Source organism: Phalacrocorax aristotelis, chromosome 3, assembly GCF_949628215.1.
Source record: "Phalacrocorax aristotelis chromosome 3, bGulAri2.1, whole genome shotgun sequence".
In the NCBI taxonomy this organism is placed as follows: Eukaryota; Metazoa; Chordata; class Aves; order Suliformes; family Phalacrocoracidae; genus Phalacrocorax; species Phalacrocorax aristotelis.
The window spans coordinates 3,923,090-3,934,954 of record NC_134278.1 but is presented as its reverse complement, the minus strand read 5'-3'; the positions used below and the strand labels follow the sequence as shown (position 1 = coordinate 3,934,954).

At 48.5% G+C, this 11,865-nt stretch overlaps 1 protein-coding gene across 1 annotated transcript in view; it reads right to left on the bottom strand.

Annotated features, from left to right (window-relative positions):
* Positions 1-3,757: 3,757 nt before the first annotated feature.
* The window catches only part of BLK (BLK proto-oncogene, Src family tyrosine kinase), a 35,212-nt gene continuing 27,104 nt past the window's right edge, over positions 3,758-11,865 (bottom strand). Inside the window, exons 10-13 of the mRNA XM_075089817.1 lie at positions 11,435-11,511; positions 7,590-7,740; positions 4,895-5,026; positions 3,758-4,518 (exon numbers count right to left, since the gene is read on the bottom strand). Of these exons, the coding sequence (XP_074945918.1) occupies positions 4,310-4,518; positions 4,895-5,026; positions 7,590-7,740; positions 11,435-11,511 (569 nt within the window). The 3' untranslated portion in view covers positions 3,758-4,309. The remainder of the gene's footprint in view (positions 4,519-4,894; positions 5,027-7,589; positions 7,741-11,434; positions 11,512-11,865) is intronic.

Below are 11,865 nucleotides of genomic sequence, written 5' to 3'. Positions count from 1 at the left end.
AAAAATCCACATTGCAATGAATGCCTGGGTGATGGGAAAAGGCTTAGCTGTAACTCACACCTTACTAGACATCAGAGAAGGCACTTGATTTCCTCAGCGTTGTTGCTTCCAGCAGCCCTGCCCTCTCACTGGTTTTCCTTTGCTCTCCCTCTCACTCCCACCTCTCTCCTCTGAGCACCTGCTGATTTTTCCATGCCTGTCTCACCCCACAGCCCTGGCTCCAAGTTTCCAGATGCACTTTCTGCTTTGCTGAGATGTCACAGTGCACAGCTATTGCCTGGAGAAGGTTATTTCTACATCTGCTAGGTGGAGAACTGAGAAATACCACAGAAACCTTCCCACCAGTGCCTCAAACCACTTGCAAACAGGATGTTACTGCAGATGAACTCAACACCAACAGAAGGCCAGACATTACCTGCACAGACGAAAGTTCAGACAGAGGATGGGGTGAAGTAACAGGACCAAGGCTGCATGGCAAAACAGTAGCAAAGACTGATAATGGAGGTCTGGGTCTTTCGGTATGAGAATTGGAAAGACCATTCCAGTGGTCTTTGGAAAGACCACCTGGCACCTGAGGAAGAAATTAAAGGGCTATCTTGGTTGTCATGCAAGACACATATCATTACGTACACCTTTTAATCCTTGTCTTCGCTATTCAGAGAGTTCCTACTCTGTTTACCATAAAAATTCCCTCTTATCTTGTAAAACACCTTGCACCACCCAATACCTGCAGAAAATTATCAACATGCTGTTCTTGGGTAGCTTTACAGGATCCTTGTAGCCAAGCTGTTTGTGTGAGTGATAGGGTCCCTGCTGCAGATCACGCAAGAATCGCAAACTGAGTGTGAGAACCTGGGTCACTTTTATCACCTTTCTCCTGCTCTGAGACTCACCTGTGAGTCTCTGGCTGGAGCTCACCCATGGTGAAGAGACACCTGTTAGGCTGCCAGGTAAGTATGGGCATGAAGGGGCTCTTGCAGAGCTTGTTAGGGCCATTGGAGCTGTCCTGGTCCCCTGGAGTACTGTTGCCTCCTGAGCTGGAGGTCACAGAAGACAGCATCCCACTTCTCACCTGGGTTTTTGGCTGAGGTCCCAGGATGCAGACAGGGGCATAGGTCCTTTTCTCTCCAATGACCTCTGCTGTGGTGGAGCTGTGTGGAGGAACCATTTCACTGTCATTTTAGTAGCTGTTGCTTAAAACCACGGCTGCTCATGGGGCTCATGGTCTCGCTCCACCCCCTCCTCCAGCCCCAAGTCGCACTTCCCTAAGCAAAGGAAGAGTTGCCAGTGGCTTCTGCAATGGCTTCGTGGTGGAAACACGTGTGACTATGCCTCCAGGTGAATGTCTTCCCCGTTCATTTATCACAGGCATGACAGGGAGCAAAACTCAACAAATATTTGTGCAGCATGAATAAAAAAGGCTATGGTATCCAGTGCAGAGGAAGCACAGCTTACAGTCACTTTGTTGTGTTCACCCTGCGCTTGGCCACGTGTTGCTGTTGGCCATAAAAATATCCATTTCCTTTCTAAATTGAGCTACAATACTTGACTCTTTGGCCTTAGGTGATAATGCAATGCACAAGTGCTTAGCAGAAACCCTGTAACTCTTCTTCCTGTTTTTTTCGAGCACAAATGATCCACCGTTTTCAGTTCAATAAAATATTTGCAGCCAAGGCATCGTATATTGTTCATCTGTATTTATTTGAAGTGTGACACCTCATCAATAGCAATCCCCTCATTCCAGATGGAGTTCCTGGTAAATGTGAAAGACCAAGCTAGAGTTCAAGCAGGGGGGAAGATGGTTTCTTCAACGCCAGTGAAATTATTGAATAAAAGACTAATAAATGCTTCTTGTTTAAAATGGGCTTTGTATAGTTATAGCACAAACAGCTTGTACTTTGGAACCATGAAACAAGTGGACTAAGCCTGTTTCATCTTAAATTAGCGCTAGGACCTACTAGCACTGGGTTCACGGGGCTCAGGAACCAGGCTGTGAAGGTAGATGGATGGGTGAGGTTTGCTCATGTTTTGAGGAAGAGACTTTAACCGTGTCCAGGCCCTGGCCACACAGTTGCTCCCCAGCTGTTCGTGCTGAATTGGAGGATGACTTCTGATGAATCACAGAAATCCTTGGGAGAAAACTTCATCTTCTCCCACAGGGAGTGAAGCTGCCCATGGGTCTGCTGTGGAAAGCTGTTGTAGACCAGATGTGTTATGGGTGGGATAAGAAAAGAGCTCTGAGACACCAGAGGTTGATTCACCTGCGGGTTTGGACAATTTGGGGGTGGGGGAAACCCACCTCCTGAGCACAGGTGTCTAATGCTCTTTTCCATACCCTGGTTTCCCATCCAGCCCCAGCTGCAGTCCTAGAGGGGAGCAGGTCTCCCATAGACCCTTATCCAGCAGCCCGGTGAAAACATCCTGAACACCCTAAGATCTAGGATTTCTGAGGCTCTATCATCTCAAGCAGTTCCCTTCCTCCTGTGGCTGGGACACCTGTTTTCTGCTATTAAAGCCTCCTTCCCTCCTGAGGATGCAGGGAATGACATCTCCAATCTGTGCAAACCAGCCATCTCCAGAGACTTTGGCCTCCTGTGAATGCCAAACCAGTCCCTATGTGCTCTTTCTCCCAGCTGTGAGTCTACAAAGGAGGGATAAACAGCATTTATAGCCAGGCAAAGTGCTATTCACACTGGCACAAGCACACTATCCTGTCAGGAACACCTGGAAAGCGATGCTGGCATCACTGCGGGGGATTTTGTCTCCTCACAGGCATTATGGCAGTGAAGATCAAGGCCTTGGGCTGAATGTAGCTGCTCATAGCCCAGTTGTCCCCACAGATTCGTTATGAATCTTCCCCCTCCTTTTTCCTTCTAGGCTGTCTTGCAGCAGTGCATGCACAGGTAACTCTGTGTCATGTGTTGGTGATGGTCAGGTAGTTTTTCTGCCACACAGGGATCCTCTCTGCTGTTTCTTTCTCATAGCACGTTGTTGACGTTACACTATGAGAAGCTCCCTCTGCAGCAGGACACAAAACCTGGTTCATGGGTAGGAAACAGTGGAACAAGCACCCAAGGGAGATGCTGCTCCGTGCCGTAACCTGAAGGGGAGCCCACCTGGGTCCCAGCCTGGTGCTCACTCCTGTGACCTTCACACCCCTTCAGTGTGCCATGTGTGCCTTATGCCTTCATCTTCCACCCCCCAGCCCAGTGCAACTGCAGATCGGAGACCACCCTGCAGCGTGACAGGGGCATTAACCCGGGGGCTGTGGGTCTGAGATGCACCAGAGAGCAGGGAAAGGGCATTTGAACCCGCCTGGTGCCGAGTGCGGCGCAGCACCTGCTGTGGGTCTGGCACGACGCACCGATGCTGCATCGGGAGCTTGTGCAGTGAAGGGCTCGGCAAAGCAGGGAGGGTATATTTTATTTTTTGCATATTTTAATATTTTTTTTATTCTCCCCTCCAGCAGCCGGGTGGCAGGATCCACCCAGAATTGCGGGGAAGGAGGGACATCTCGTGGCCACACCACGAATATCTCTCCTGCCTCCAAGCTCCAAGGCCGCCTGTGCCTGCAGTTGGTGAGGTGCACCTCGGGCATCCCCCCCTTCCCTCCCCAGGTACCACCCCAGCATCGCCCCGAGCTGCCCGGGGAGCCCCATAGCCTCTCCCCTTCTCCTCCATGGGCTGGGGGTGGGCACAGGGGCCTGTTCTCACCCTGACACCTGAATAAAGAAATGGGAAATGGTTGTATTCAGTTCTTTATTATTAACTTGGGCAGAGGGGTGGCACCACCTGGAGAGTTTGCTCCAGAGCTTGGGGGCCTGGCATGACCCAAGGAGGTGCAGGCAGGACACATTCCCACCCCTGCCCATGGCATGAAGGGGGTTGTAGTATTGCCGGCAGTGGCATCAGAAGGGGGGGAGAGAGACTGTGCACCCCCCATACCGCCACTCCAGCCATGGTCCTTCTTTTGGGGCTGCAGTTGCAGGGCTGAGGGGCTTTTCTTTCTCCAGGTGGGTCACAAAGGAATCTGCTGTCCTTCGTGGCAGAGGCGATGTCTGCGAAGTGGGTACAGACCTCCAAGGTGGATGGGGAAGTAGCTGTGGCGGCTCTCAGCCACCTCTAGTCTCCATGATAACCACAGAGCTGGCAGCACCCACCTCCCTCATGTCCCTTCTCGTTCCCTGTCTCCAAATGCACCATGGTGGCACACAGGAGAAAGGGAAAGGCCTGAAACAAGCCATGGCCGGGCTGCACGGGGTGGTGGCTTTCCCCCAGATCTGTCCCTAGGCGCTGGTGGGACCGTGGCTTACTGCAGAGGCTCTGGCTCATACTGCTTCTCTGTGGCAGTGTAAAAGTCCTCGAGGACCGACTGCAGGTACTCGAAGGTCGGGCGCTCCTCGGGTTTGTTTCGCCAGCATTTCAGGATGATGTTGTAGAGTTCACCAGGGCACATGTCTGGGCAGGGCATGCGGTAGCCACGCTCCAGGTTACGAATCACCTCGGGGTTGGTCATCCCTAGAGGGAAATGCAGCCCAACGGGAGTTACTCAGCACCCTGGGTGTGAAGCTCGGTGCTTCCAGTAGCTCACACCCAGGCAGAGCTGGAGAGGCGTGAAGGACTGCGATGCTGGGCCACATCTGGGCACCATCCCTTCTTCAAGGTTGCACCCTCCGCTCCACCCCTCTATCTCCTCCCCAGCTCCCCACTATAGGTTTTGTCTAGCACAGGTATAACTGAGGCTCATGGGAGCCTAGGGGAGGAAACCCAGCATGAAGAAACAGGGCAGTGCCAGCATCTGTGCACACACTTGGGCGTGTGTCTGCAAGCGTAAAGCAGCACTAGATGCTTCGAAGCTGATGCACACTCAGCCTGCACTCGCAGCGTGCTGTACCTGGGTAAGGGATCCTGCCGTAGGTTATGATTTCTGTCAGGAGGATCCCGAAAGACCACACGTCAGATTTGATGGTGAAAACTCCAAAGTTAATGGCCTCTGGCGCCGTCCATTTGATGGGGAATTTGGCACCTGTCCAGACGAAGCAAAGGGAAATAATGCATGGATGTACAGCATCTCCCTCTGCCCCCACAGGCACCGGCAAGCAGTTCCCCAAAAACCGAGCCCTGGGTCCTGCGGGCTGTTGACCACATCAGGGGGCTGCTATGGGACTTGTAAATCCATAATGGGAGATAAGGCCAGAGGAACGTAATTGCTGCCTGGCTCTTGCTTTCATTAAAAGGTTATTTCTACCTGGCATCTCTTTGCCTTTCTTCGTTCTTTTTCTGGTGTAATCAAGGCTATTTTGTCTTGAAAGGCATTTCCATATGTACATGTTTATAAACATCCATAGATACTGATACACAGAGGCCAAATAATGAAAAAACTTAATTTATTAGGTACGTGATAAAATGCTTATTAAAAAAAAATCTAGGTAAACTATTTTACTGATAAATTTAGAGGAACCTGCAGTCTTATAACACCTTTGCACCTCCTGCGTGTCTAGCAATGGGCTCTCAGGAATGGAGCCAAGAACGGTAGCGCAGACGGGCACCTTGCACGCCGAAGGCATGATGCCGGGGTCGAGCAGCGCCTGCCACAGCCCTCGGGCATCAAGCAGCTCTTGCGAGAGACACATCGCTCTTCAAGTAGCAACCCGCCGTGGGAAACCAGCGTGTTCCTGCAGCCCAAACTATGTGTCTGTGCTATGCAAAGCCAATCACTAGAGTAGGTTTATTAGAGGACACTAACAGTAGAATATTATTCTGTATGAAATCACTCACTGGAAGGGGGCTGTTTTTAGCAAAAGTGCATAAACAATACATCAAATATAAACTCTTCGGGCTTTTAAGCTGCATATGTATATTAAAACCAACAAAAGCCCCATTTTATTTTGCCCACCAAGATTTAGTTTTGCATGCTGCAGGCAGCAATGACAATAAGATTGCAATTTTAGTTTAGCTAAGGCCAAAAAAAACCCCGCCAAAACCCCAAAACACCTTGATATGTAGGAACTGAATGTGTTAAAGGCCGCAGAGGAAATCACATTTTTATTTGTATATATCCTTTCAGGACTGAAAGCCCAAAAGCAGTGGGTGAAATAAGTGCCTTTGTTCTTGCATATCATACTTCTGACAAGTAGACTGACGAGGCTCGGAAATGCGGTCTATGAAGTGAAAATTTTCAAAGTAGATAGAGGGGTAGTTGTTATTTCAGATTAAAGCTAGCTGGAAAAATGCCAATAGGAACTGTTTTCCACTGGAAATGTAAGTCCTTTGGGTATGTTAACAGAACGATACTGATTTCACCAAAACTTCTCTTAAAGATAAAAACTGCCTCAAAAAATTACAATTTCACAGTACCTCTTCATGACATTTCACAAATTACATTTGTGAGCTTTCACTACTTTGAAATAGTTTTACATGTTGAAATTGGCATAATTTGTATCATAAAGTGTTTTGGGAGCAGCAGATTGAAAGAAAGGTTTCCTAACTTGTAAGAAAAAGAAAAATCTACTCAACTTCCTTCCCAGAGATTTTTTTTTTAATGGGGAATTTTAGCTTCATCCCAACTCTAGGGCGGACAGACTTCCAAAATATGGACATCTTCTGGTAAGTGCCACTTATGCCAGACTTAATTGTTTTATTTCAATCATTTCTGCTTGTTTCCCTGATGCTCTATAAAGTCTCTTTGCAATCTGAATGACACTATCTGAGAGTCAGAGGTCAGTACAGAGAAAAAGCTGCCCCCAGAGAAATTTGACTCAACCCTCTTGTGAAATGGCTGTAGATGGACATCTGCACCAACCAAGCCACCCGTCACCTCATGGATTCTCTCCTGCCCGCCACCAGTTCAGATACTCAGTCTCAGCAAGGGGCTTGGCTTTGCAGGCAGAGTCATAAGGAGATTTCACATTAATATGGGGAATACTGGGTTTTGTACGACTTTTTTGTTCGGTTGGTTGGTTTTAGGCGCTTAAGGTACTCTGTTCCCATGAGAAACACCTGCCAAGCTGCAAGCTCTCTCCCATGTTTTGTAAGTTGTCCCTGTTATGGAAGGGACTTGATCTGATCTGGGCTCGGTTTGCCTGGGACATCTGGAAACTGCCATTAGGTCCAGATTTGTGGCTCCAGCTCCCCTCTGCAGTCCCATGGTGCGCGGTGACTGAGTTACACTGCTATTTCCTTCCCTTTGGACTGACTCAGTATGAACACGTAGGCACAGGCAGCAATTTTCATTAGTAGAGGTCAAATTTCTCCAGGAACACAACCTGAGATTCAGCAGGGCTCCTCCAAATGGTGCCAAAAGACTTTTTTGCCTGTTTCCCTCTGCAAACCTCGATTACACTTTTTTGTCCCCAAGCGCTGCTCCCTCTGCTGGGACCCCATTTTTGGCTCTCTTGCTTGCTCTGCCTGCTGCCTGAGTGCTGACAAGGGCAGCAATAGGGGCTCTGGCCTCACGCTGTTGACGGTGGTGCCCCATCCCTGGTCCCAGCCCGGCCCTTGGACACCCCATATCTTGTCACGTCTGCATAGCAGGAGGATTAGAGATAAGGGAAATGTGTTGGTGAGGCAATGCTGGGAACGACACCCACCTTCTTGTGCCAAGTATTCATTCTCGATGATCCTGGCCAGGCCAAAATCAGCAATTTTGCAGCAGAGCGTCTCTGAGACGAGGATGTTGGCAGCTCTCAAGTCGCGGTGGATGGAGTTCATTCGCTCGATGTACGCCATTCCCTCTGCCACCTAGGAGAGGAGGAAAAGTCCACCTTCATGAATAACCTCCCCACGACTACAGGCTAACCAGCCTGCGTCTTACCCACTTTTACAAAAGCACAGCGTGCGTGTAGGGTTGCTCCATAGATGGACAGATAGACAGCTAGATCAACAGACAGACAGATAAACAGGTAGACAGATACATACATAGATAAATAGATATTGCCCACGTACATGTGCATATGTGCAGCTCTACCAGCATGCACCCAGCCTCCAGAAGCTTTAAGCAGCTAAGCCAAGCAGAACAGAAGCATCACTCTCTGTTTTGCTCAGAAGTTCCAGCTGTGAGTCGTGTCTGTAGCGAGAGACAGAAAGTGGAAGCAAACCTGAAGCCACATCACTGGATTCCCAGTTTCTGCCGCAAGATCCTACCCTCTGGTTGGGATTTTAAACACTCCAGATCAAATATGTCAATTAAAAAAAAAACCAAACCCAAAACTCAAAATGCTCATCTGTCCCTCGGTCACAGTAGCAAAGTCCAGATCTAAGAGGACAACTAGATGTTCTTTAGCAGCCTCCTCTGTTCTGCCTCACTGGTCTGCTTTGGGCTGTGGGGTGGAGACCCCTGGACATCCCTCTGCAGTAAAACTGAGACTGGCGTTTGCTTTCCCTGTGCTGGATCCAGACTAGGATCCAGGACACAATTCAGTTCCCCTCTCATACGTACAGGATGCAGTAGAGCAGAACACCCAGATATCGATAGGAACATGACTGGGATAGAGAGTACGTTCCTGGGCAAATCCCTTGTCTTGGGCACGTGGTGCCTTCTTCGACCACCTCCAAATGGCACTTTGGGAGGTTCTTGCTCCCAAGATCATCTTTCACTGCTTAGCTCCTTGGAGGAGGGAGCAGCCCTGGGGAGATGTCTGGTGTGTGGCCAGCCCGCATAAATGACGGCAGCAATCTTTTATTGCTGGGTGGTGGGAGATACAGAAAAAAAGAGGTTGCAAAGTTGCTCTATCTGTCAAGTCTCAGATTTGGGTTAGGCATTTATCAGGAGCATGAGTGGATGCACGCAACCCCTGCTAATAATGGTTAGTGCCTATTAAAGCTTTTATGCGCTTGTGGTTAGGGGCAGAGCAATTTTCCACTCCATACAGATTCACATCAGCATCTTGACTTACATGTGGTTTCAAACAGGATACTAACACGTACTTTCCAATGCTGCATTTCTAACCTGTGTCAACACCCCTTCAGCGCAAGTGCTGTTTACTGCAGTGGAAAATGGAAGAACTGATGTAATTTCCTGACCTGATGTTAATGAGATAGTACCTGGCGATGGGGCTGTTTCAGCCTAGCGTGCTTTCAAGCATTTCCCCTCGAGACTGACCACAGGACCAAGTGCATCAGCCCAGATTTCTAATTTTAACTCCAACGGATGCTATTGGATCTAAAATTGTGCTTGAGCGGGTTGGGTGCCTGTTGGGCCGTGATATCATTCCGACACCATAGATGAACAGATTGCAAAATAGCTTGAGTGACTGCCCTTCTCCTCCTCCCCCCAGAGCTACCCAGTGCGTGTTTGAATACCTGCCCTGGGGAGGTGGTGCCAGGGTGGGAGGGGAATGATGAAAGCTGTCCTTCTGATTGATGCCCATGTCTTGAGGGATGGGCAAACTCCTCCTTACCCCACATGCTGCGGGTGGCTTGTGTGGGGTATTGCATTGCTGGGGTGTGTGAGTTTGGTCTGCATTTGACTGCCCGGGTCCTGGAAGTGGTGCACGGTGCAGGAAGCTGCAAAGAGCATGGAAGGATGCGAGAAGGGTGTGCAGGGTGGGGGAGTGCTTCCAGGTGCCCATGGAGAGGTGACATCCACGTGTAATTGCTCAACCCCAGTGATGGTGCCCACTGTGGGGACTATTTGATATTGTAGTGGACTGGCTTCTGGCCAGGTCAGGCCATGCCAAATGACCATATTCAAGACTTTGACCCTGAACTTGGAGAAGATGTTTGAGTGCACAAGGTTGTCCTGGGACGGGTTTCTCCCAGAGGCTCCAGCAGCCATTGCAATGTCAGACCTATACCCCCCTCGTGCCTGGGGCAGAGAAGGTCACTGACCTCTCCCCAGATGCTTCCACATACCTGCCTAGAAATGCTTCATTATTCTGCATGCTCAGTGCAAATTATAACGTTGCATTAAATAAATGCACGAATACTTGTAGCTTCTGCTGTCCCTGCCTCAAAGCTGAGTATAGCGTTGGCCAACAGCTTTGCTCTGGGTCATCGCTGTGGCTATAGCTGAGGGCAGGTTGCTCTGGCTACGGCACTTTCCTCTCGCATAGAAATGCATCAAGCCAATTTCTGGGGTAACGCTCCCACCAAACCTGAGGGCTCTGTAATACAGATGAATTTGGGTGATTCTGATTATCACCAGGAATTTAAAACTAACCACAAGCTATACCTTTAGAGAGAAGGAATGAAAGAATGAGAAAGGGAGGGAGGGAAGTGGGGAGGTAAAGAGAGAAGGAGGGAAAGAAGGACGAAATTAAAAGAAAGATACTAAACAGGGAGGCTGCCGTTGGCCCATAACTTCTCACAGACAACTAAGATAAAGCTGCAGATATGGAAGATTTATCAGTAGTGAAGAGTGAAGGCACTTAAACATGTTCCCCTACGAAGGGTGAGGACGAAAATGAAAATGATGGATGGGGACATTACTTTAAAGTATTTAAATATTTTCATCCTGGTTAAAGCAAGAAGGAAAATCTTTCGCTATCGCATAACATTTGCTCAAATATTAAGTTTCTCCAGCTTTTAATACATTATAAAACAACCCTGTGTGATGGCTGGAGCCAAGTGGCCAGCCTTTACATGTTGTTTGCTCAGGCTCACTTTGACCCAGGGAGGCCGAGTGATCTTATGGACAAATCCCAGATCTGCGCATCAAAATAGCTGTATTCAGCCATCACACTGATGTTTGGTGGCTTTTTTCCAATATTTCCAAAATTAGCCTAGCTCTTCTCTGGGTGAGCTGAACTCTGTCAACAGCTGGCTAGGACCAAAGTGGAGCGATTTTGCCGATCTCATCCTTCATGTACAACTTGTTGCCAGGTTGCTGCAACAAGTGGTTGTGGTTTCCCTAACTTTGACATGTTTGAGTTTAGATGCAATTGTGGACGAAAATGTTACGGTGCAGCTGCAACTAGTAATATTTACAGACTGGGGATGCTTGGAGGGAAACAACCGTATGAGGACAAATATTTGTTCTCATAAGGAGCAATATTCCCAGATTTGAGGGTCGAGACGTCCTTAATGCCTAATCATCAGAAGGGAAGAATTGCTGAAAGCCAGCGTGTATCTACATTGAAAGTCTCTCTTTTGAGCTTTTTCTCCGCTTTGGTAAGAAGAGAGACAAAATTATTTCTTGCTCAGCCAGATGGAAAAACAAAACAAAGCAAAACAAACCCCAAAACCAAAACCCAAGCCCCAGGTCTCTAGCACTGCATTAAGTTCCCCAGAGGCTGTCCTAAAGACAGCAGAGCGTTGCTGAGCTGACATGCACATCAACACCAGGGCTGAGAGAGAACCCCTAAGAAAGCACACCAGGAGGTGCTGTTTTTCTCCATGAAATCAACGCTCTGGCAGACTTCAGACTTGCAAGAATTTCACTCAGGCAATAACAAATCATGGTCTTGAGTCTGTTTCCCAGAGGCTGTTCACTAACCTGAGCAGACATATCAATGAGTTTTGGGAGGTTCAGCTGGCTTCCTTCTTCTGTCTTCAAGTAATCCAGCAAGCAGCCTGCAAAAGAGGGGAGACTGCTGTGAATCAGCCTACGTATTTGCCTTCCCTGGTGCTTCTCTGAATATATGCAACAAATCTGCCTGCAACCTAGAGAAAATTTGAAGAATCACAGTGGGTGTCCGCTGGAGCATCTTCTATTAGGAAAGTTCCTAAATGCAGCCCATTTGCCCCCTCTATTTTGCACAGACCTTTTGCAAACTGCTGGGAGTACTTCACTCAAAGCCTCATAGACAAGAGGGGCAAAAGAAAGGACAATTTCACTTTGAGAGGAGTAAAAAACTGAAAGAAACTTCCAGTAGGAACAATGGAGATGAGAACTTTAAATACTCTTCAAATGGAACATCACCATCT